Source organism: Megalops cyprinoides, chromosome 1, assembly GCF_013368585.1.
Source record: "Megalops cyprinoides isolate fMegCyp1 chromosome 1, fMegCyp1.pri, whole genome shotgun sequence".
NCBI classification, from domain to species: Eukaryota; Metazoa; Chordata; class Actinopteri; order Elopiformes; family Megalopidae; genus Megalops; species Megalops cyprinoides.
Window position 1 is genome coordinate 71080773 of NC_050583.1, and position 27305 is coordinate 71108077.

The 27305-nt window shown below is 39.5% G+C and overlaps 1 protein-coding gene across 1 annotated transcript in view; it reads left to right on the top strand.

Moving 5' to 3' along the window:
• Positions 1-27305, top strand: part of zmp:0000001082 (integrin alpha-D) — a 97502-nt gene that overhangs the window by 11858 nt on the left and 58339 nt on the right. The window contains exons 3-9 of the mRNA XM_036533181.1: positions 3515-3606; positions 4211-4278; positions 7925-8039; positions 8798-8928; positions 11328-11470; positions 23074-23233; positions 24642-24777. Of these exons, the coding sequence (XP_036389074.1) occupies positions 3515-3606; positions 4211-4278; positions 7925-8039; positions 8798-8928; positions 11328-11470; positions 23074-23233; positions 24642-24777 (845 nt within the window). The remainder of the gene's footprint in view (positions 1-3514; positions 3607-4210; positions 4279-7924; positions 8040-8797; positions 8929-11327; positions 11471-23073; positions 23234-24641; positions 24778-27305) is intronic.

Sequence of the window (27305 nt, forward strand, 5' to 3'; positions counted from 1 at the left end):
AGTGAACAAATGTATACCTTGTGCCAAGTTGGCCAGTTCCATTTACAAAGTCATAACACTTGCAGTCGCAATCAAGTCAGTGGCAGCAAGTGTACTTACCAAGATCCACTGTCCTCAATCTGTCACCTTAAACTCTCAGCCTAAAAGCCTAATGGTCATGGATGGTGTCTGTTGTCCAGTGGTGTTAGATTTGGAAGCTGTTGGTCCTTGTTTTTTTCATTCCAGAGTCCTGAACTCTCACTCTTCCTTTACACAAATTTTGAACCAAACTGTCACTGAGAGATCTGTTTGGAAAGGGACCTGAAGTTAGCTTGTTGGTTCGCTATCTACCTAGCTATCAATTACCATTCTGATCTGACTGAGCTTTGAGCAGCCTGCGTGATCTTGCATAACTGTGACAACTAGTGTACCAATGTCTGTGATGCTGTTAAAATAGACGGTTATGAATGTGCACTGAGGTCATGTTTGTGTATGTTAGCTATTTAAATGACCACCTAGCTAGTTAACGTTAGCTTCTTTACTAGCTGTGTACATGCTTGGAAAGGCAAACTGGGGGACAGATTGTAGCTAGAAAGGGGACCTGGGACTCTGTTGTACCTTGTTTATTTGGGGTAATCCACATTATGCAGAACTATCTGTGGTGGTTGTATTTCATGGCACATGTAAACGTCTTATTTAGAATATGGCCATAACCAGGATAAAGAACATGACCTGGTACTACTGTAGTGAAGTTTGTGAACAAATGAATGTTCACTAGTGAAGTGTTTTCGCATATGTGCAGTCAGTTCTCAGAGACTTATGGAGGAAATTTATTTAAATGATGCAGAAGTACTAGATAAACTTCAAAAACTTAAAACAAATAAGGCAGCAGGCCCTGATGGAATATATCCAAGAGTTCTCAGAGAACTAGCAGAGGTGGTTTACAAGCTTCTGACAGTTATTTTTAAGCAATCCCTTAAAACTGGAGAAATACCAGATGACTGGAAACATGGCAGTGTAGTACCTATCTACAAGAAAGGAGACCGGACTGAACCAGGAAATTATAGGCCTGTCAGCTTAACTTGTATAGCATGCAAAATACTGGAATCCATCATTAGGGATAATTTGGAATTATTTCTGGAACGAAATTGTTTTCTAAATGATAGCCAGCACGGTTTTCGCAGAGGGAGGTTGTGTTTAACAAACCTCCTGGACTTCTTTGAGGAAGCTACAGCATGTCTGGACTCAAACCAAGTTTATGATATTATCTATTTGGACTTTCAAAAGGCATTTGACAAAGTTCCGCACGAGAGACTCATATTGAAAATGACATCTGCGGGAATTACAGGAGCTGTCACCCAGTGGGTTCGAAGTTGGTTGTCTAATAGAAAGCAGACTGTAACTGTGGGAGGAATTGTATCAGAGCAGGGTCCTGTACGAAGTGGAGTCCCGCAGGGATCGGTGTTGGGGCCTTTGCTATTTCTTATATACATAAATGATCTTGATGCAGAGGTTAGTAGTAAAATAGTAAAATTTGCAGATGATACAAAACTAGGGGGTCTAGCCAACAGTCAACTAAGGTAATACAGGAAGACCTAAACAGCATCCAAAAGTGGGCAGATACCTGGCAGATGACATTCAATTTAGATAAATGTAAAGTCTTGCATGTGGGAAATAAGAACCTTAGACAAGACTACTTTATGGGTGGAAAAAACTAGAATGTGCTCAATTTGAAAAGGACTTGGGAGTAATGGTTGACCCAAGCTTAACAGGATCTAGGCAGTGTGTTGTAGCAGTAAAAAAGGCCAACAGGATGCTGGGATATATAGCCAAAAGTATTGAGTATAAATCTAAAGAGGTTATATTGAAATTATACAATGTCTTAGTCAGACCGCACCTGGAATACTGTGTGCAGTTCTGGGCACCACACTATAAAAAAGATATTGAAGTTCTTGAAAAGGTTCAAAGAAGGGCAACTAAATTAGTTCCTGGCATGAAATATAACACCTACCAGGACAAACTCAAGTTACTTACCCTGTTTAGACTAAGCGAGAGGAGGCTTTGGGATGATTTAACAGAGGTTTTTAAATGTATAAAAGGACTCAATAAGGTTAACTGTAATAGATTTTTTAGGGTGAGTTCAGTCTGTAAAACAAGAGGACATAAATGGAAACTAGTTAAGAGTAAGTTCCACACTGATATAAGGAAATATTATTTTACACAAAGAGTTATCAATACATGGAATAGGTTGCCAGGCCATGTAGTTGAGGCAGAGACCCTTGCTGTGTTCAAGTCTAGACTTGATGCAGTTTTGGATACTCTTTAAGTAAGAAATGGCAAGCTTAGTTGGGCCGAATGGTCTGTTCTCGTCTAATGTTCTTATGTTCTTATGTTTAGAACAAATCTTTTTAGTGTACTGTATGTACTGGTTCACCATTCTACAAGATTTGTTCATTTGACACAGGAGTCAGGCAACCGTTGCAATACGCTTTGAGCAACAACTACATCAGCCTGTAGAAATCTAAAAAGGCAAAACAGTGATTGAAGAAGTTTCATTAGGGTTGTCTGATATCCAGGCAGTTTATCAGAACTAACAGACTAATTGAACATAAATGCCCTCGATCACAAAATGAAATGGCACAATGGTACAATGATTTTTTTTCAGTGCCTGCAATTCGTTCATTCATCCAGTTATTTCAGTTCACAGAGTTACTACTGATTCATTCAACTCTTCCAGTTCATTCAATTTTTCAGTACATCTTGTTCAGAGAATCTTGTTCAGTTCTTTCAGTACATATAATTCAGTTAGTTTTCCCTTTCTGACTCCCATCTGTCATCATGCTGTGAAACTTGATACATAGCCTACAAAATCACTTTATTATGGAAAAGTCTAATACTTGAGATTGCAGCATGTAATAAAAACAAGTCTACCCTATAATTTAAAGCTAATTACTAATGAAGCCAGTTTCTTAGTTTATGGTATTATAGAATTAATAGCCTGCTTTATTTTTAGTAGTATACTGTAATTACTAAGATATACTGTATGCTGTAACTACATTTAGGAATTTTACTAAGGAATATATAGTATGTCACTCATTTCATGGTGCCATCTTAGCCTATTTTAAAATGCGAACAATCTAAAGTAAGATTATAGCACTTTGTAGCGGTGAAGCTATTTTTTAAATTAGTCTGTTTATCTTGTTTTATCACGTGGTCAGTGTGTGAGTTTTGTAATAAACTGGCATTGCATATTTGTCAGCTGCTAGGTAGAGAACATTGTCATTATTCCCAATTGTGACGATACCTTCACCACAACCACAAGTACCTAATAATTACATGTGACCCAACTCGGCTTTGCACAGGGAAAATAGCTCTATAAAAACTGTGCCTGCTTGCACATAACACTTAGTCTTTGCATTACATTTGTCTTAATTAGGGCCCGATATCTTGAATTGGCAACTTTTGCAACTTTACAGTTCTGTAAATATTTCTGTCTGGTTTTAATGAAAAGTGTTTCAACTTCTTTAACATATAGGATCATTGTCAGTGCACCATTGGAGGGAAATGGAACTGGAGGGATCTACAAATGCAGTCAGGCCAAAGACTGTGAGCTTTTTCATCTGCAAGGTACCCATAGCTTTGTGTAACTGATTAACAGATGACTGTTCAACTGATTTGGAATTGTAATTTTTTTTCATATGAAAAAATATGAACAAAGTGAACAAGCTTTTTGCTCAGTAGTTACATAAATGCAACTGAATGACAAAAAGGAATACAGAAATATCAAGGACAGGGGCAAATGAATTGAAATTTAAGACTTAGTTTAACACACCTTATTAAAAAACTACTCCATATCAATATCATTCTCTAATAATGGGTAATAATACAGTGTTTTATGTAACTCATGACTAAGCATAGCATGAAACAATAACTTATCTTATTCATGGGTAATTACACCCCTTCAGTGGGGTATGACATATTGATATATAGATAGGCATATACTGAAATACATACAATAGGCTTTATCACGTTACATTAATAATAAAATACTAAAACATTTTCAACACCTGGAGTCATGAGAATGGCTGGAGCTGGAGCCATGAGTATTTTTGCCAAAAATTTCTTCATTGTCTTGCTTTTCTGATTTAGGGTAAGTTGAATTTTAAAAAAGAAAAAGTTAAAAAGTTTGAAATAGAAGGTGATCATAGTAATCTACCTGTTTTTCTTACAGACACATACTCTGCCATGTCAACTGGAATAGCAATGGCAGTCAAGTCGACTTCCACTGCCCAGTTCACTGTAAGATATTCTCTTTTTATTTTTTATTGTTGCACATGCATTATACACATGTCCAATTACATTTTATATAATAATTATAATTATAAACTTAATTATAAACATTTACAGGAAATCAGCAGCATTTTCATGTCACCATACAGTCTCAGTTCTAATATGAAGCCACATCTATTTGACAGCCAAGAAGTGTCTCAAAAGTGTCAAAATCACCAGAGAAACTATACTGAATGTGCATCCAGATCTACAGTGTTGAGGAATTGATGTCCATGTATTTACTGTTAACTGAAATTATTCTTCCAAAAGTACTGCATAAGTACCAAAAGTACTGCATAGTATTCAAGAAGATATACCTATAATGCTACTGTACAAATTAAATTTGCACATTTTGGCTAGGACTAAGTGGAAATTTTATAGGCCTGTGCAAACTGAAAATCACAACAGAACCACAGTATCATGGGCCCTGCAAACAAAAAATGTCTCCCTGACATTCTCAAAACATTCAGAAAATATATTGGACCAACTGGTGATTGATTGCCAGTCTAAGTGGTCCATGGTGGTCTAGACTACTAGCCTGAGCCAGTATCTATATTTAGTATTGTTTTTCCAACTATTATTTAGAAACAACCAATTCTCTCATTGTAATATTTCATCAACAGATGCCTCTCCCCTCTCCCTCATAGTTTACCAATATCTCTGTTGAAACTCTATCTGTTGTATTGTTGAAGCAGACACTTCACCAGGCTTGCCATCCTGTTTCAGGTGGCAGAAAAGCACTACTGCAATGAGGAAAAAGTTGCAAACCGGTACAGCTGTATTTATAAACTCTACAGTAACGTCCTGATACTATCTGCTACAATAGATGCCCCACTTACCATTCAGGACCTCAAACATGCAATGAAATCTCATGTCAAATGGGAAATCACTGGGATTAAACGATCCCCAGATTTTTTTATGAACATTTCTGCCAAATTCTATCACTTCTAAATTTCAGAATGATTAACAATGTTAGAGAAATGTCTAAGTTCCTCCATCCCATGAACACCACATCTATGAAAGTAATATTAAAAATTAAAAAGGGCAAATCATTCTGCTCAAGCTATAGAAACACTGACTTTAAGATCACATGTAAAGCATTAGCTCAGATTTACAGTTATTCCCAAAGTAATCAATCCTACGTAAAAACTTTTTTTCAATCTCAGTTCCATTTTCTCAGATTTTTAAATATTTCAGCTATCAGTACACATGCTTTGAAGAAGCTCAGGCTTCTGTACCTGCGTGGCTTTTGCCACTTTAGCATTTCTAAAGTGATTTTTATAGTGTTCCATTCTAAATCAACAGGTTACAGTAGGTGCCTCCATCTAAATTCTTTTTAAATGTTTCATTTATAATGGTTTGTTTGTTATATTTTTTCTATTTCTTAAATTATTCTTTCTAAATATTTTTTTAAAATTATTGCTATATGCAGATAATTAGCAGATATGATGTCTATTGTATGTAATGTATATTGGAAATAACTTGAATGAATACAACACTAAGATAAGTTTAACTCTTGCACAAATAGTGACATTATTTATTTGGAGGAGACGTATAAGATTATTTCAGATGTAAAAAAATGATTTTCAGGACATCAACGTGATAGTGCCTAGTTTTACTAAAGAATTCCATGCAACAACTCATTTTCAGCTTCCAATGGTGGCATAAACATTACTACATGTGAAACAAGAGAGTCACAGAACACAGAGGGTATCTCTTCAGATTGCAATTACAGAAGCACTGTGTGCCCACTTGATGAAAACAAAATCAGGAGCTACAGTCTGCCAAGGCCTCAACACCCCTTCAAGTTAACCAATCAAATTACTTCTTGGCATCTTACACATCCTATATAATGAGAAACCTTGAGGTGGGCGTTTGGAATATAAACCAGTACAAGGTATTGTCTTACTTTTGATGATCCCCATTTAATACCTTGGTGTTATCTCATCTGATGTAAAGGGGTGAGACAGCATGCCAAACTAATTATGAAAGCAGGGTACAGGCATGGTGGTCATGCCACCTCTCTGGTCATCACAATCCCAAATTATGACAGCTAACTAAAAAAAAACACAAGTTGAAGGGAAAATCTCCCAGGGCCAAAGTATATGCAGGCTTGATGATTATGATTATATGATGATGATGAAATGATTTTAAAATCAAATTCAATAATGGGTTCGGGCATGTAAATTCTGAGGACTGAGGGTGACACAAATTATGACAACTTGTGAAATGCACTAAAGACAAAGACAAAAAAAAAAATCACATTTTGCAGGTAACCGCTTTGAACCTCTCAGTTCACAAAATTCCATTAACTAAAGCAGTCAGCAGGATGGAAATAGCCATAGGCTTTTCATACAGTGTTAACTGCAGATTGTTACCAGCTTTAAGGTGTATAGCTTCACCTACTGTAGTGGAGTTTGGAGCGGGACACACGAGAAAGTCAGAATCTTCCACAGCTGTGTTGAAGAAATACGTTTAATAGGTATTTATGGATTTCTGTATGCCCTAAGAATAATCTAGTCAATAAAATCTGATCCCATATATAACTTTTTATTTTTTATTCCTTTTTTTTCTTTTTTAGAAACTTTATAAAAGTTACTTGCTTGGAAGCTTGCTAGTATCTGAAGTTTATAATCTAACTGCAGACTTCACACAGCAGATCAGAACTATGAATTACGGTACAAACTCACTAGATTAAGTAGTTACGACAAGGATTTTGCATATGGGGTATATATGAAATATTACAATACATATTGTTGGGTTTTATGGTCCCGTACTGTTTCTAAAACTAGCTATAAAACGTGTTATAAATCCATGTTGCTTCATTTTTCAATGGTGTTCTATGCTTGATAGCCATTTTAGTTTTAACTGGAGCGAAGATTTCCAGAGCCATTTTAACACAGCTGCTGAAATCACCCACAAACTCACCTATTGTTAAGCAATTTGGAAGACATACAAAGAATTCAGGCCTAGACATATAACCTGAAAACAAAGCTGCAAAGGCTTTTAGGGTGGTGATCCTGTCAAGCACCCTGGAGTCCTCCCTCAACAGCATTAGGCTTTTCTCTAAGCTGACAAATCATCACTTACAATTGTGACTTAAAATGCATTTATTGCATTGAAACTCAGAGAATGCCACTGATTCTGTCACAAAGATGTACATCTGGTATGAGTCACGCTTGATCATGATTGCTATGCAGGGACCTCATTGTGCCTGGTGGTTCCAGCCCAGAACAAATAGAAACAGTGGGCCTAGCAGCAAAGGCTATTTGCATCCAGTGCTGTGTAGGTAGGCAGGAGAGGGAAAATTTGTTGGGGCTTACACAGGCCAACCAGACCTTTGAAGTACTAAAGTAATAAACTGGTTACTGAGACAGTGATTAAAACAAAAGAAATAAGAAGAAACAAGAAGCAATAAAATATCAGAGATGTGTTCTTCAGAATCAGTGTCCTACTGTGAAGTAATCTTCAAATTTCACTACTTTCTCACTTAAATTACCCTTTGGACAGTACAGATTAGATATTTGTAAAAGTCTAGATGCTGCTGTTTTGGTTATGGTTATGACTGTATGTGACAGAGTGCTGACTGTATCTTGTCCTTCTCATTTGTTTTCAGGCTTGCAGTCCACGGTTGGCTCATGAATGTGACAGCAACTCATACCTAAATGGGATCTGCTATCAGTTCAATAACCAGCTGCAACTGATTGGAAATATCACACCAGCCTTTCAAGGTACTGTAAGACCGATCCAGAAATTAACTCATGTAGTTCATCAGAGTTTAAATAATTTTTCTAGCTCAATCGGTTTTCTTTCATTTTCAGTTCAGCTCAGCTGAATACAATTCATGGGCAAATAGCTAATGTAAAATTGTAATAAAGAGCAGGGTGAATCCAAGTGCAGAGATGACTCAAGACATAAAAGGCTTGGTTCAAAGAAAATAAAGTTTTCTTTAGGCAGGACTCAAAAACAAAACAGGCTTGGTACAAGAGTTCACACACAACAACCATGGCAACACAAGACTGAGCAAATAAGTGGAGAACAAAACACAGTTGGAAGACATTAACTATATGAGACATATAATACAGGAAGTTATGAGGCCATCTGGTGGCCATCTCAGGAAGCAGCAGCCAAATACCTGATAAAAATACTTGCCATTGCAATCATGACTCAACAGCCTGGAAACAGTGTAATGAGTAAATATCTTAATTTGGGCAGTTGGACATTGAGCTGTGATCTCCCACTGCACTCTAAACAATGTAGAATTATTCATTTGAACACAGGACCTATGAGGCTGCAATGCAGTACTACAAATTACCATTACAAGTGATGTCACCACATATAGATGATTACCACAGTGTTTATCATGCTTTCTAAGTATGAATTAAACTCCAAACAGTATGTATCTTTCTACCTTATCTGAAGATGGGAATTCTTTCACAAGTGCCTGTCTTTAAATCCAGAAATAGAAATGGACTTTTTCCCTACCCAGAATGCACCAAGAGAAAAGTTGACCTTGTCTTCCTGTTTGATGGATCAGAAAGTCTGAAAATAGAAGATTTTAAAAAGAACAAAGAATTTATTGCTGACATCATGAAGACGCTTTCAAACACCTCCATACAGGTAAATAACTACACTAAACTATATACATGTGTCATATGTGTGCACTGTAATTAAAATTTTGAATGGCTTCACTCTGAAATTACATCAACGTTGCAAAATGAAATTTAAAAAGTGACTTTCATAGGTTGCTCACCAGTATGAAAGCTATTTGTGCACACATGCCTTTCCGGCAGCCATCTGATGGAAACCCATGTACAGCACCATACCATTTAATGTGCTGCACAGCCCTGTCCATATTTTGCAATACTTAGTTAATATACAAGTAAATACAGTTTTAACTTCACTTATTCCATTACTTCAGTGGCCAATGCTGACAGCCAAATATCACACATGGTTGTGTCATTTTCATTCGTTCATTTGTGGAACTGAGATTTAAACAAATCAGAGTGCTATGGAGACATTCTGTAAAACAAATATAGCAATATCTATTTAAATTGCATTCACAGTTCAGCTGCATTTATTCCAGCTGCAGCCCTGCTTAAATGGTTGTAAATGCCATTTAGGCACTTTTTTAGAGAATATGAGTTGACTCATTGTCCATTGATATTCATTGGTCATCCAGTAAGTAACAAACAAAGGGTACAAGCAGGTAAACATTTTGGTAAAGACATCAAATACCCCAAATATACTTCAGTTTCAAAGTTTTTCTCGCCATGGACAAAAGAGCCACAGAGCTAGTCAGATTAGTCAGAGCAAAGTTTAGAAACTGCTAATTAATCAGAGCAGCCTACAAACAATACACAGCCGCTCCAGTTTCCCCATGATCAAGCAATGTCATACTATCTTCCTAGCTATCCACAGCTGTGATAGCAGTTTAAAGTAGTCACTTGCTGTAAGTACTTTTATCGTCCTTTACCACATTGTAAACTACTATGAGAGTGTTTTCACTATATAGATCATACTTTTGTAGACACTACTGTGATTTAAGGAAGTTAATAAAATAATTAAGATAATAATGTGTAGTTTTAAGAGTAATTAGCATTAGTTTTTGTCATTTAAATATATTTTTTGTCCACCGGGTTGTGACCTTGGTGGCAGGTTACCTTGCTGGCAATATAACTTAGCTTTTTTTGTCAGATGGTTGTTTGTCTTAGAAGGCAAGGGTTTTTGAGTACTTTGTTAATGAAAAATGTGTGAATTAGCCAAAAACAAATCCTTAATATCTGCAGTATTACAATATGAAATATTTCTGTTGAATATCAGTTTTTTCATGAAAAATGCAATTGCTTCCAAATACCACCCCTTCAAAGAAAACAAGCAAAATTTGCTGTACACATGACTGAATTAACTAAGTGAAAAATTGCATGTCACAGACCTTGCTGATGTTTATGCTGACAACATGACCATATGCATTCTGTGATGATCAAGAGCCGTTTCTTTATTTCTCTAAAATTCACAAATTTCACAAAAATCATGAGCAAAACAAAGTTTACAGAAGAAACTAGAAAACTAGTTTTCACCCAAATCATCTTGTTGTTTTCATAATATCATCAGGTTTTTCTCCTCTTGTTTTCTTGCATGTGTTTCAATCTTCAAATGCCAAGAGGTCAACGTAGCCCCATTTTCAAGTCACATATTTCACAGTTCTTGAACTGCAGTACCTCTGTCACCTCAGTTTTTTAGCTTGTTTCCCCTTTATGCAAACCTATTTTGGAACTGCCAATGTGTACTAGATTCCTATGTCCAGGATGTTCTCTGTACTTGTGTAGAAGCGCTTAAAGTAAGACAAATACAGTTCTCATTTCAAGCACATACAGTAGTTACACAGCACACTACAGTGCAGTGGGTGCTCATTGGAGGATGGATGCTACTCCATTGATGTTATCCAAGCAACTCACAAGTTCACAAATCTTATGGTGCCTGACAGAAGTGAGACCAGGAAGCCCTGGCTGACCTACCCACCCCATCCTGGGATTTGATGTATGTAAATATATATGATATATAAAATATGAATGTCAACTGAACTCCTCAGGGCTCAGTTGCACATTTGTATTGAATGGCAGTGGCACCAAGAAACTTGAAATCTTACATTTCAAACTTTTCAGGTTTTTATTTTGTTTAGATTTCTCATTCAGATTTCTCTGCGCTGATGCCTGATTGTTGTTTGATTTAAAGTGTTGAAAAGAATAAGGAAGATGCAGAAAAACAGTCCCACTCCAAAAATCCTGCCCAACCTATTTGTTAACATCGCATGACATTGTTGTCCAAAGTGTAGCACTCAGGCCTTCATTTATTTAAAGAAGGTACAATGCTAAAAATGCAGGTCCAGTATATTAGTATGCATAGAATCAAACACCAATTTATTAAGACTAGGTACGCAGGGGAGGTACTTATCAGTCTAGAGTAAAACATGATGTTGACCAGTTATTTAATAGTAAACTTTTCATTTATTTTTTCAGTTTGCAGCAGTACAGTTTTCGAAGACTTTCCACACAGTTTTCACCTTTACAGACTATCAAAACAACAGGGCATGGGACCTTCTAGACAAAGAACAACACATGAAGAGTCTCACCAACACTCATGGAGCAATTGACCATGTTCTGTGAGTCACTTTTGATGATTCTGAGTTTGATGCTTTTTTGATGATTAACCTACCACATCCCAGTGTCAAACCAATGTACTTTGTAGTTTTTCTGTTGAGTAGGTTGACAGTGGTGTCCATGGAAAATGTATTGGGCAAATGTGTTTCTAATATGTTTTGTGAGTTTAGATAAAATCTGTAAAATGTGGGAAAGGTATGTTAATAGAGGTCACAAACAGTGACTGCATCTTCAAAATGTTTAATGGATTAATCAGTTCACAAACATATTTTTGGGGTAAATCAGTGGGGAAAAAGTAAGGCATGAAGGCTGTGGTATATGATGAATATAGTCAGACATATTAGCTAATATTGTGCTCAATGTTATTTATCCTAAGGTAAGAAAGTTCAGTTGTTGTATACCATAATTACACACATGGCTGGAACATTGAATTTCCAGCCGGGAACTGTTGTTTCTCTTGAGAGGAAAGAGAAGACAAGTGAATTTGATAAGTAATAGGCCTGAGAGTCTAGCTGTTCATTTTGTCTGTTAGTGAGAAAAAAGTAGACGAGCAAAGGTTTCAGACAGGCATGAGCTAGGACAGCTAAGGGGAGGTAGACTTGATAGGAAAGCACGTAATTCCGCCGGAAATAGCGCTAGTTTGAAGTCAGATATGCTGTTATGGTCAGTTAGACAGCATGTAGCACATTTTATAGAACTGATAGTGTCATGGGAGAACTCAGTGGATGAAGCTTATGAAAGGAAAATATGATATGTAGATTTAGCAGCAGAGGTTGAGCGGTGAGGATGGATAGCAAGAGTGCCTCCCATAGAGGTCGATTGTAGAGGTTTTGTAGCACAATCAAGTGCATTTTTTTCCATTTTGATGGTAGGATAAGTGTAAGGACACTAGTGTTTGTGTATTGGTGTGAAGTTAGCATGATTTATTATCAATGAATATCTGGTAGGGATAAGTGTAAGGATCACAGTAAGGATGCTATCATGTGCATATGTGTGCTTCAGTAGCAGAATTGTTGGAATTTGTGCAGGTATTGCCAAAGTTAACATGCTAAATTAGCAGTGTCTATTTCAGCGTGGTCGATTAGAAATATGAAGAGCCCAGCAGGTGTGGGGTAGACAAGCCATTATTAAGAAGATGTATTTGAGTGGAGAGAGGATCAAATGGATGGGTGAGAAAGTATAGAAGAGTGGTCAGTGAGCCATAAGGAAAACCCTGAAAGAATAAGGCTATGGCAGCTTGACTAAGGGTGGGAAGCAGTGGGCCAGCACAGTCATGAGGACACCACTAGAACTGCAGAGTTATCATGCCATGATCTAATGATAGCACTGACAGGTCAGTCCACCAGAGTCTCTATGGACTGTGTCAGTTGTCCAGCCCTCATCCCTCAACTAAAGGATTTACTGAAAAGATAAGTTTTAAGCCTAGACTTGGAGAGTGTGAAAGTGACTGCATCCCTAACATGAGCATGTAGACTGTTTCAAAAGAGAGTAGCGAAATAGTAGAAGGCTCAGACACCTGCAGTACACTGCAGATACTTTTGGAATAACAAAATAGCCAACATCTTGTACATGAAGTTATAAGGGAAAACACCCACAGAGGACTTAAATCTGCCTCCTAAAACCTTTCTAGAAAAGAAAATAGTTCAGGCTCTCAGGTCCACAGCCAAACAAAGATAAATAACTAAGATAAGAAAAATAATAATCTAATTTGCATAATCCTGTTTTATAGCATTCAGGCAATTTAAATATTACATTGTTTCTAATTGGGCTATCTACATTGCAGCAAATGGCAGTCAATTGTAAATCTGGCTTTAATACAAAAAGGGTACGGATTGGTATGAAATGTCTTGGTTTTCTTGACATCTTGACAATCTCTGCTTGATAAACAAATATATATCATGGCGAGTCAGATTAGTTTGAGTCTTGAAATTCCAACAAATTTTTGTAACGTGCTTTGAATAAAGCTCTGGCCAGGCAGGTCTGACAAATGAATAAAATGCAAATACAAAGTTCAATTCAGTTTTATTTATAAAGTGGTTTTTACAACATGAGCTGTCACAAAGCAGCTTTACATCGGTATTTCAGGCCTGATACTTCCTCAGAGCAAGCCAAAGGCAACAGTGACAAGGAAAAACTCCCTGACTAATAGGATGAAACCTTGAGCAGAACCCAGGTTGGGGGGAGCCCATCTGCTTCTGGCTGGTACTAGGTGGACAAATTGAGTGGGAAAGAATTTCCTAAGAAGTTCTTAACAGTACTTAAGAATACTGAAACATGTAGGTAGTAAGACACAGCAATATACAGTGCGTAAAACATAATGAGTATTGTAAATCTTAAATCTTAAAAGTTATACAGCAGAATATGCATGGCATGTAGTCCTCGAGGGTCCAGTTCTTCGTACATGGAGGGCTCCACAGGAATGACAGCGAGGAAGCTGAGCTAGGGGTCCCGAAGTGGTGCTTGAGTCACAGCTCCAGGCAGGAGCCTGGAGCCAGGTAAGGAAAACAAAATTGAAAAATATTGATTAGTGGATGATAAGAATGGCAGGAATGTACAGCAGAGAGGCAGGAGAGGAGGGGCATGGAAAAAGATGCCACTGTGCAACAAGGAAAAACCCTAGCAGACTAACATTATGGCAGCATACCTAGGGGACGTGAGGCAAGGGACTGGTATAATCATGGGGGCAACCCTAAGGCAGTCAACACCAGATCACAGCACAGAGTCCATGCCATGATAAAGTGACAGTAATGACCACTTAGTCCACCAGAGACTCTATGATCCATGCCAGCATCAGGCTATGTCCCTCAGCTGAAGGATTTACTGTATAGATATGTTTTGAGCCTAGACTTAAAGGTCGAGAGAGAGTCTGCTCCCCGAACCTCAGTGGGTAGGCTGTTCCACAGGAGAGGGGCTCGATAGGAAAAGGCTCTACCGCCTATAGTAGTTTTGCCCACTCTTGGAACGATGAGAAGCCTCCAATTTTGGGAAAGAAGGGCTCTTTGTGGAAGGTATAGGTGAAGAAGGTCCTCAAGATAGGGAAGGGCAAGCCCATTTAAAGCCTTAAATGTGAGTAGAAGTATTTTAAAATCAATCCGGTATTTAATGGGTAGCCAAAGGAGAGAAGCTAGAACTGGGGTAATGTGCTCAAAGCATTTTGTTCTAGTTAAGATAGGAGGAGCTGCATTTTGTACCAGCTGAAGGGGCTTTAGTGAGACATTTGCACATCCCAACAAGAGGGCATTGCAGTAGTCCAATCTGGATGTTACAAAAGTGTGGATTAGCTTTTCAGCATCATTAATTGATACAATTTTCCTGATTTTGGCTATATTTCTCAAATGAAAGGAGGCTGTCCTAGAAGTGTTAGTCTTTCAAAAGAGAGTTCAGGATCAATTACGACACCAATGTCTTTGATAGCTGCACTCGAGGTAAGGGAGACACCATCAAGGTCTAGTGTAAAATGAGTGAATTTGCTCCTGATTGACCGGGCTATACTTGGGAAACAGAAACAATGAAAGATGATCTGACTGTCCCATGTGGGGGAGGGGAGTGGCTTTGTAGGCATCAGCCACATTTGTATAGATGTGATTCAAGGTTTTATGTCCCCTTGTGGTGCATGAGATATTTTGGTAAAATCTTGGAAGCACGATACGTAGGTTGCAGTGATTTAAGTCCCCAGCAACAATAAAGGCCCCGTCTGGATGCAATGTCTGCAGCTTGCTAAAAGCGGCACTTAGGTCTTTCATGGCTACTTTAGCCTTTGCATCCGGTGGTACATAAACTGTGGCAGCAATGATGCACGTAAACTCTCGTGGTAGATAAAAGGGTCTGCACTTAATAATCAGGCATTCCAGATCAGCAGAGCAATAAGTTTCAGTGGTGGGAGAGTCGGTGCACCATGATTTATTCACATACATGCATAAACCACTGCCCCTGCTTTTACCTGTCGCTGCTGCAGCTCTGTCAGCCCTGAAGACCGTGCGCCCCTCCAGTTCCACCACGTTGTTTGGGACATCATTGTTTAGCCATGTTTCCTTAAAAAACATGAAGCTGCAGTCCTTAGTTCGTCCAGCTTGTTCGCCAGAGACCATACATTGGCGAGGAAGATGCTGGGTAGCGCTGGCCAGTGCGGATTTAGCCTTAGCTTAGCCTGCAGACCTCTATGCTTCTCCTGTCTTTGTTTACGGTCTCAGCCAAGTGAAGCGCTTCTGTGACTGCGAGGAGGGCAGTCTCAGTGGAGTGGCCGGCTTTGAATCCCAACTGGTTTGGGTCCAGGAGGTTATTCTGGAGGAGATATGGAGAAAGTTGGTTATGGGACTGCTCATTCGAGGGTTTTAGAGAGAAATGGTAGAAGATATACTGGACGGTAGCTTCTGACATCAGCTGGATTTAAAGTTGGTTTCTTTAGCAGTGGCATGACCCGTGCCCTCTTCAGAACAGAGGGAACTATACCAGTAGACAGGGAGCTGTTGATTAAGGAAGAAATAAAGGAAAGAATGTCCTCAGAGATGGACTGAAAGAGAGAAGAAGGGATAGGATGAAGAGGACAGGTAGTAGGATGGTAGGATTTCATTAGTTGTAGAACATCAGAGTCAGTTAGGGGGGAGAAGGAGGAGAAGGTAGTGGGAGTGACAGTGGATGCGGGATCCGAAATGGGAGGAGACGAGGGGAAGGAGTCGCAGATGTCTTTTACTTTCTTCTCAAAGAAGGAGACAAAGTCATCAGCAGAAAGGGGTGAGGGGGGAGGAGGAGGAGTAGGGGAGAGGAGGGAGGAGAATGTAAAGAAGAGTTTGCAAGGGTTAGGGGAGGCGGACTGGATCCTGGAGTGGAAGAAGGCAGGCTTAGTGGAGGATAGGGTAGATGAGAAGGAAATGAGAAGAGAGTGGAAATGCGATAGGTCATCTGGATTTTGATTTCCGCCATCTCCTTTCAGCTGCATGAAGTTTGGCTCTGTCTGCACAAATGCAGTCAGCCAGGGACTGGGAGGGGACAGACAAGCTGGTTTGGTAACAGGGGGACAGAGGGTGTCCAGGGAGGAGGACAGCACAGAGAGAACAGTAGAGGATTTCTCCTCAACAGAAAGAAGTGAGAAGGCTTCAGCAGAAGGGAGAGAAGAGCACACAGCAGAAGAGAAGGCACTTGAGGGGAGGGTGCAAAGGTTGCATCAAGCTGACACTAACGGGGTGGGAGCAGTGAATTTAGAGGAGGATATGAGTGGGAGGGAGAAGAATAGGAAGCAGTGATCAGAGTTGTGGAAAGGTGTGACTGAGATCAGGAGCAGGGCAGCCTCTTGTGAAGACAAGGTCCAGCTGGTTGCCAGGCTTGTGTGTTGGTGGGGACTCCACTAGGGTGAAGTCAAAGGACTGGAGGAGGGGGAGGATACCAGCAGACTGAAGCCATTTCCACATATGAACTCCATACAAAGTGCGGAAAATCAGGTCCGGAAATTGGCCGGAATAGCCCTTTCACAAATGTAGCACACAACAGGAGATTGTCCATGACAGAAGTGTTCTCACCTACAGGAAATACTCCGGTTTGGTTTAGGTGAGGGGTGGCGCCTGGGTAGAGCATGCAGGAGGCAGGACATGACGCAAAAAGTATGCTGCAGAAATCGTAGTGGCTGTATTCGAAACTGCCTACTGCATACTGTGTACTGCGTACTACACAAGTATATACTGTATACTGCATGCTATTTTTTCAGTGTAGTACCCAGTATGCGACCATTAATAATTACATTTGTAGCATGTTACATTGTCGCTTGAAATCATTGCGAGTTTAGAAACGTCCAGATTTCTTTGTGGTATTTTCCAGTTAGACGCCACTTGCATTCTCATGAGTGAAAAGTATTGACGAGATCATCTAAAGTATTCGTGAGTTTAAGTATTTTCAGTTTTTTTCTTTTCAAAGTCCTACCTTTCAGTGGTACGGGTACATAATGTGGCACAGACGAGGAGCAGGCGAACATAGCTATTGTACTTTTGAGTAGCCTATAAAAAAATCAGACGTAGCCATCCAAATGGTGCTACCGGTACATAAAATTTATTATTAATTATACATTTATTATAACAAGAAGGTAAGTTTTTGTTGTTCGCTATGTAATGTTAGGTCACCAGTTCACCTACCTCACTATACCTATCACTATTACTTAGCTACAGCTTAGCTAGCTACTAATCAGATAATAAACTACTAACCAACGTTATTAATCATCGTAAGAGACAAGTTTTGGCAGTATAGCTATCTCTTTAATGACCATTGGACTCAAAATAGCATGTATTTGAACATATCCGCAATGTCAACGAAACAGTGGGTGTTTCTCAAAGTCAAGGAAGGATCCTTAACGGCTGCATTTCAAGGATGCTACGCCATCAAATCCCACCAAAGGACTGTTCCAATGTCGAGGATCCTTTGAATTCTACCAAGGACTGAGTCCCTCATTCAGACAATTTTCAAGGATGCATAGCATGTATCCTCAGCGTCCTTCAAGCACCCACAATCCTATGCTCACGTACAAGAGTCTGTGGCACAGAATTGAAGGTGGAACCTTTTCAATGACGCACACCTGTACACTCGCTAGACTGTTCCATTATCTGTAGCCTAGCCTCAGAAGGACGTGACTTGGAAGGACCCATCCTACCAAGGAAGCATCCTTGACTTTGAGAAACACTCAGTGGAAAGCAATGTATGTGAATGCAGAAAAGAGTACGAGGCAGATGTTTGTATTCTTCTGGTTTCGCGCCAGTCGCCTGATAGAAAGATAGAAACGTCATCAACACGCCCACTTGCTCACGGTGGATTCTCCGGAACGTTACCTGCTCTATTCACACATGGGCTCACTCCGACATGAGCCGGACTTGGGAGCTGGCAGAACTAGGGAGCTGGCAGAACGAAGTCCGTCACATGTCCGGTCCGACTGATTCGGACATTTGTGTTCTCACGTACAGCTCCTCCGGGTAAGGGCTGGATATGTTCCGGCGTCCAATGCATGTGTGAAAGGGGCTTGAGTAGAGTTCAGTGGAAGATTGAAGTCCCCCAGCAGCAGGATGGGAGTGCCGTCCTCAGGGAAGGAGCTGAGGAGGGTGCCCAGTTCATCTAGAAATGACTGTAGAGGGCCTGGTGGATGAGAGAGAACAGTCATATGTAGTTTACAAGGGGAAGAAACAGTAACAGCGTGAAATTCAAAAGAGGTGGGGGAGATGGAAGGGAGGGAGGCAACATGGGAACTCCACGAGGGGGAGATCAGGAAACCAGTTCCTCCACCCCTCCCTGAGGGTCTGGGGGTGTGGGAGAAGGTGAAGGCAGAGGAGAGGGCAGTGGGAGTGGCGATGTTCTCCGGTGTGATCCACGTCTCCGTGAGGGCTAGGAAGTGCAGGGACAGCATGGAAGCCTGAGCAGAGATGAAGTCGGCCTTCTGTACTGCCAACTGGCAGTTCCAGAGGCCACCGGTAATGACAGCAGTTATATTAGCAGAACAAGGTGGATGAATAAGGTTCTACGGGTTACGACTGTGAGGTTGCATAGGTTGCCACCTACGAAGATTGGGAGGGGAGATTCGGACAGGAATGATTAGTGTATGTGTGGGAGAGGGAGAAGACAATACAGAACAATAGGGGTTAGTAGCACAAACTCAGGTAGATATACAGATGGATGAATGAACCAGAAAAAACAACACAACTAGAGCAGAGAGACTGAGAGAAAAACCAACCACAGGGTAGCTAGCGAGCAGACCGCAGCAGTGCCCCTCATCGTCCTTCCTCGGTGCCACATAAGTTTAAAACTGAATCTGAATATACTTCTGAGGGACTCTGAGCTAATTCCTAACACCTCAGTGTTGTCCAAGTTTAGGAGGAGAGAGTTGTGATTCATCCATTTGTTTATATCTTTAATGCCAAGTTTATGAATATCACTGCTAAAAGGAAACATATATAGTGAGAAAAGCAGAGGTGCTTTTAATTGTGGCATACTATGTGGTATACTTTCCTTTTGAGTGTTTGGAGGAGGCATTGTCAACATAGACAAATTGATATTGATCTGATTGAGCTGAAATATGACAGAGCCTGTCCGCTGAGATCGACCAGGTTTTCAAGTCAATGGGCTGTTTCTGTACTGTGATGCGGTCTGAACCCTGACTGAAAAAATATCTAATATATTCTGATATGTTGCTGGAGTGTAGGAATGAGTGAAGGTGTTTACTAACAGCTTTCTCCAATACTTTTTAGAGGAATGGGAGGTTTGAGGTGGACCTGATAATTCATATTATTAGATAATTGCCGGATAATTCACTGAGGTTGTGGTTGATTTTCTTGAGGAGAGGCTTAATAACTGCTGCTTTGAAGAACTGAGGTACATATCCTGATATTAGGGAGACAGTGATAACATTGAATAGTGGTATGCTGATCCCTAGTAGCAGTTCCTTCAAACGCTTTCTAGGTATAGAGTCTAATAAGCAAATTGATTATTTAGAAGAAGCAATTACATTTGTACTGTAAATTGACTAAATTCACTAAAGGAGTTTAGACTCAAGGCAACTCTTGGAGATGAGCCACCATCCATTTGATCTGAGACCAGTGGAACCAGACTTATATCATGGGTTGTGGGAAAACTCTTTCTCTGTCTCTTGTCTCTAATTTTACTGAAAAAGAAATTGACAGTGTAGCATGGTGGTAAATTGACAGCAGCATTACATAGTGGCAAGGAGCAGGGCTCATAACCAAAATGTTGCTGGTTCAGTTCCCCATGGGGGCACTGCTACTGTACCCTTGTGCAAGGTATGTAACCCAGAATTGCCTCAGTAAGCATCAAGCTGTATAAATGGATAATATTTAAAAATTGTCACCTATGTAAGTTGCTCTGGATAAGAGTGTCTGCTAAATTAAACGATTAAACTAAATTTACGATAGGCTGTAAACAAAAACAAAAGCACATGTACGCAAAAAACAAACAAGACACACCCACACTGACAGACAGGATGACAGAAACACTACAAGCAAGACTTCAAGCTGAAGTACTGACATTGAGGGACCTTCATTGTTCAGAAAGGGTCATGGGAGCTCATCAATTTACAGTATGTTCTACCCTGCATGTTCTGTTTTGTTGTTTAATCATTGTTATGTAGAAAATGTAATACCACACTCAACTGCTAGGTGGTAACACATAGAAATGTATGTATTAGAATTAGCTGTAGTTCCTGTAGAAAAACAGGAAGTCACGGTGCTACAATAGTGAATTGCAACTGTTTTATCTCAATTGATTGTCCTTTCATAGCCCTCAGAAAGCAATGGTTGTTTGTTCATTTGAATGTTTAACATTCTATTTTGACGTAATTGATTGTTATTAGTGTTTTTACCGTTTATTAGCATGTTGCTAAATTTGTATTGTTTTCTGTGATGAATATGTTAACTACTGTGTGATATCCTATCAGTAGACTATTTATTTAGAAAGCTGACGTTGAGAGAATGAACCAAATGTAGTAACGTAATAATGTAAAATTTCATTAGTGTGGTTGCCCAAAGGGCAAGAACACTACTGTTCCTGTGTCCCTTATTATTAATTATTATTATTATTATTAATTCTTCATCTAGCTCTAACTGTGCCTAAACCATTCGCGCTACAGGCACCAAAGGCACTAGGCACCAATACTGGCGGCCATATTATTATTATTCTGCCCTAAAATTGTTTGCACAGCAAGAAATACAGATGCTAGAGATACCAAATTTGGTAGATAGGTTCCTATGGTCACCCACTACTCAGGTAAAAAATTACCCCAATTAGCCAGATGGTGGTGCTATAGAGAGCCACAACATGTTTTGGGCTATAACTCTTGAACTGTTTGGTCTAGATTCAGAATTCTTTCCCCCCTGATTCCCTGGCTCCAGATGAACAAAAAAGCCTCTTGGACCAAAATGATGTGCCATATTGGACCTTCCGCCATTTTAATTTTTTTGTAAAACCTTTAAAATCTATCTCCTCCTAGACGATGCGACTGATTTGAACGAAATTTGGTATCGTATAAAGAAAGTTAAAAGATGTGGCTGCAGTAAGCCCATGAAATTGGGGGGCATGGCCTCTATTGTTATAATGAGCTATAACGCCTAAATGCAATGTCCAATCATCACCAAACTTGAGATGCCTCATCTACAGGCCATCAGACTCAAGCCTAGCAAATTTGGTGTAAATCCGTCCATAGGTGGTGCTATAGCAAGCAAATGGTCATAATTCCGAAAGCACTTGCCTGATCAAGTTCAAATTTTGCATGATGCGTCTTGGTCCTAATAAAGTCTACAAGGACAAGTTGATAGCTCAAACAAGATGACCGCCATCAGCCAATCAAATATAAAAAGACCTTAAATTGACTTAAATATGACTATCATCATGAAACTTTGCAGGATTGTTTTGGATGTGTCAAATAGCAATGAGTATGAAAATTACATGGCAAACTCACTTTCCACCACTCCCCCAGTCAATAACTACACTTTGCTACATTCCAGACAGCTACACCCAGATCAACATTCATTGACCCAGACACCTAGACTCAGGTCAACTTTCACTGACCTCAGATGGCAAATATCATTTGGGTTCTTCTAATGGCAAACATTCTTGCGTATAATACATGTATTTCACAATGGTAAGAAATTGACCTGTTTAACATTACCTGCCACATTTACATGAGAACTGATATCTGTAGGACAATAGGCTTAAGGTGATCACGTTCGGTGTAAATCCATGAATGGGTGGCACTATAGCAAAGAAATTGCCATATCACCTAAACCCTAATAGTTAGAATTTTGTATACTGCATCTTGGTCAAAGGTCCTGATAAAGTCTTCAAGGACAAGTTGATGACTCAGAAACAATGGCAGCCATCGGCCATTCAATTTTTGGCTGATCTGCTTGGACCCCATAATCGCCGCTTGCAGCTATATTTCTTATTCCTGTTGTTCATTGGATTCATCTGCTTCCAATGTGTTTTGGAAACCTCATTAAAGGAGCAAGGAGGCTCACTTCCTTACTCATGAATAGAGTTTGGCTTGCTGTTTATCTACATTCAACATTAGAGACAGTTAACACATAGAGGGAACAGTACACAGATGTTAGCTATTATATCACTACATTACGTGATATAATGCCATTACACTCTTGCCCAATGATTCCAATAAAACCGCCTGGAACCTGAGCACTCGTGGTCTGCGTTTGAGTCCGTGCCTGAGCCCTGACAGTAAATTACCATTAGCTGACATTCAATTCATCCTTTTCAACTTGCTAACAGTCCGCTGATTTTGAGTGACTGAAACAACCTCAAGCAGCATGTATACATCTTTCTCTGTGTCATAGGAGGGAAGCTGGCCAGAATTTTACTGTTTTCTATATAAGACAAGCAGAGCACGCATGGGCGTTCTAAAATAGTCCTCCCTCTCATCACAACAATGTAAAATGAGAAATAAATGTGAAATTTAAATCAACAAAAATTCTACTTTGTATATAAAGCATCAAGCATCTTGCTTTCTTTTTTGAGTAATAAAATCTACTCAGAATTGGGTTGCCTAACAAATGAATTTTTTTCATTTTTATGTCTCCAATGAAATTTATAATATGAAATGTCCTTCATGTTTCAGAAATACCATTTTATACAAGAAAACTGCGGGTGCCATTCAAGATGCCACCAAAGTTCTGGTCATCATCACAGATGGATCTCCAACTGACATTGATGTGAAACATGTTGTCAAAAGGATTGATGACAACCACATCATCCGCTATATCATTGGGGTAAAATATGTGAGTAAGAACCGGCTTGTAACATGTGAAGTTATCTAAGAATGACTTACAGCCTATAGAAGTAGACTTGAAAATGAACATGCCCAAGCAAACACAGAAACAAGTGTAATACTAAATGTACATATATTGATTTTACTTTACTTACTTTTTTAAAATTAGAGGACTGCAGTTCAGAACATTTTTCATCATTATATTTTAAGGACTCACATAGTCTTAATTCATCAAAGTATTGGAAAAATTGTGCCCACTGTTAGACTCCCTGCCATACATGTATGTAATATATTTCTAGGTTTTTTGTATGCATGGATGTTGTAGCCCTTGTTACGATAGAGATACATGAACTCCAACATGTAAAGGACTGTGTAAATACTAAAGAGATAAAGAAAATGTCTTGCCAATGTCATCTGTGCAAGAGGAGGATTTACAAAATACTAATTATAGGGATGTCAATAACCCTCATGTTTTCTGGAATAGATTTCCTTTTTGATTAACAACATGACGATATAACAATTGTGAATTGGCTCTGTGCCCTGCTGTTAACATCTCATCCGCACCTGGTATTAAAATGTGTAATTGGATTGTCACCAGATCTGGTGTGATTTAATATTTCTTGCCAGGTATAAACACAGAAAAAAGGCACAGTTATTACATTGTGATCAATTTCACTGATGACCTCTGGAGGTGGACAAGGATACAGCTGGTCTGTGTTATAGCCAAGAATACATGCATCTAGCTAATAAAATTGCATTCTATTGAACAATGTCATCAACAATGTTGTCACTCCACCCAGATATTTAAGTGCATAAATGCTTATCTTTCTATATGAGGTAAGGTTTGCAGCTGTTGAAAAATGTGTTCAAAGGTGTGCATTGAAAGTTCATACAAAAGTTGATACAAAAGTCAAGACAGTCCTGATTATTGAATGACAGTACAATATTTTTCCACCACTGCTGGCTTTTCCCCAGGTCCACGCAGCACTGTGCACTGTGCCGCATCACCACCAGCTGCAGTGGTCATTGCTGCAAACATATGTCTACACTGTTGACTACATTGCCATACATGTCTAAAATGTTTTTGTTTTTTTTTTTCTCTGGATCACATAAACCACATCAGACCACAGTGTACATACAGGGGAGAGATACAGTATATTACACATGTTAACACCAGGTATAGACATGCTTGGTCATGATCGCATGATGATCCAAGTTGCCTGGGTGGATCTGAGAAGAAGAAGAAAAAAAAACGAACTAAATTTTAATTTAACTAGATTTTAATGCCAGGTGTTGAGTATAACCTTTAAGTATAACCTTTATATATTTATACATAAAAAGATCCAATATGTGCATATACTTTTTCTGTTAATTAATGTTTTTGTTCCTATTTAAAAAGCTTGTCTGTTATTTGACAGGATGGCAAGCTTGATCTGAATCGACTTAAATCACTAGCATCAGACCCCAAAGACAACAATACTTTCTACATTGATAACTACAGTGGGCTGAAGGGAATCCTGGATAACCTACAAAAAAAAATCTACAACATTGAAGGTACCTCACTTTATGTGCCTGTCTGTGATGACTGTGATAATTTAGTGCTTCACATCAACTTTCATACAACGATTCCGAGGGATTCAAACAATAAGTTTGAGTATAAATTTCAAATTTCATTTGTTATAGCGCATTTTTACAATTGTGTTGTCACAAAGTGCTGTAAATATAACATAGTTCATTTTCAGAGGGGCTTAAAAAAAGAAAACCCAGACCAATTGGGGAAAAAAAAACTGGAATTATTGCCTGACAGGAAAAAGTGGTCAAGAGAATCTTGGACAATAATGTAAAATATAACATTCGTGAAACACATAAGCGGTATCAGTTCATCACAATGGTTCATCAGAACAGTTCCATTCCATAGCCAATTAGGTAGACAGGGGATCAAAATGTTGGACTCAGGCAGGTTATGATTGGGGACCCTCCTTCTGAGAGTGGATGGTGCAGCAATGGTCCAGGCACCGTCTTTGTTGTAGCTGGATAATATAGCAGTGAGTCGTGCTGTAGAAGTGCCTGTTGCTCAAATGGGAAGAGAGAGAGGGAGGGAGAGAGAGAATGTAATGGTGATGACCAGGGAATTTAGGTGCAGTAAGTCATGATGCAGTGCAACATTAATTATGGCAGCACACAAAGAGGGAAAGAGCATAACATTTAGGACCCATGACAACAAAGGTGATCTAAGATTGTTCTGCCTCATTTAGAGCAGGTGTCAGATAAAAGCAAGGGACTGTCCAACTGTAAATGAGGCAACAGCATAAACAGTTCATAGTACCATAGGTTTCCATTAGCTTCCCCTCAGCATTAAATATGACTGAAAGATGTATTGTAACCGTAAGTTTTCATTCTAGTCTTCTAAATTCATATTGTGCCAAATTCCCAAATATAACTGGTTAGGCTATTTGGCCTATTTAGAGCTCTGTTTGGCAATATGTGAATACCAATGAAGGAAGGTGCTCACTTGACAATCCCAATGATATACTGGCATCTACACACCTCATTGTTTTCTTGTAGCACAATAGTGCATGTTTCCCTGTAGATGTTACAGTGGTAATGGGATCGGTTGTCTCAATTGAATGCTTACCCTGTTTTTAAGGCACTTTGGGTTATAAGCATCATAACTTCATTCCTTGCCTAACTAGTGACTGCTGTGAATACAGCATCTGAGAATTAGGGAAAGACCATGTGACAGCTTGGAAAGAGAGCGCTGAGATGAAGGAATAGACCCCTCTGGGCTGTAAACAGTCTCACTGCACCCAAAAAAGCTACGTCAGATAAAAGAAAGATAGCCCTAGAGTCTGCGAGAGGGGGGGCATAAGAAGACTCACAGGCAGATTACCCGGTTACAGACCACGGAATGGATGAGACTATGAGATGGATTAGTGCATCAGTGGTAGACTCAGTGGTAGAAGGAAAGAAGATTCAGGTCTGTTCTTGTGGCAGGTAGAAACTTAACAACAGCAAAGGGCCTCAGAATACATCAGGAAAGGAGGAAGTGCTTGATAGAGGGAGTGCAGGGACATCGCATTGAGCTGTATTTTTTGCGAGGTCGGTCAAGTCAGTCAACTGAAGTCCAGAGTTTGCAGGATATCACTACCCCTGTTACTGGTGAGGATGGAACAAGCAATTTAAAGGGAGATGGAGGCAGTAGTGAGATCAGACTGCCAGGCAGGGAGAAGAGCATAGAGCTAAGTGGCTGAGGGCAAATGAGAGGAAGGAACGGGAGACAGAGAAGATGAGTGATAGCAATTATCAGTATGGTGCAGATAGATTTGGTGTTACGGAGAGGGGGAGGGTGTAGGTTCGACAGCCAGTTAAATTTAGATGGCGGAGAGTAATAGAGAAATTAGAGAAGGAGAGAAGACAGTTGAGAAAGCGGTGGAGAAAGGTGATGGATGAGGAGAGGGAGTGAATTAGTGTGTTGCAGGAAGAGCTTGGAAGTCGGTTAATAATACTAATGAGAGCAGAACACCTTAGGAGGAATAGAAGGAGCGAACTAGCACTGCATGAAAAACCGGGTTTTCAGCCCCGTGAACACCCGAAGATATCACTAATTCCCGGCAGTTAACGGCTGTTTACAGCCTGTGAAGTTCGCGTTAGCCTGTCTCAGAAATTGTCGAGAACGAATCACTGGAGGGGGGTGCGGTGGTGTGGAGGGCAGCGGCGGAGGTGCGAATAGCTCTAATCAGCATATGAATCGCTGTGAAACCTCCTGGCTAGAGAACTTGCCTCACTCCAGCATTGGATGAAACCACCATTTTGGAAAAAGAAAAATCACTCGGGATTAGTTGGTAGATCTGTCGCTATTGGTCACCCTGGGCTATAATACAGGCTTGGGTAAACCCCTCCCTTACAAAAAATATTATAATAATAATTTAATTTTAAGTTATGTGTATAATTAATAAGCCTATATCAAAAATTCTGCAGTTACTGAAGACGATATATATATATATATATATATATATGCTTTACGTTGTATATATAACATAGATTCATGTTATTGTTATCCTATGGGCTACACTATAATCAAG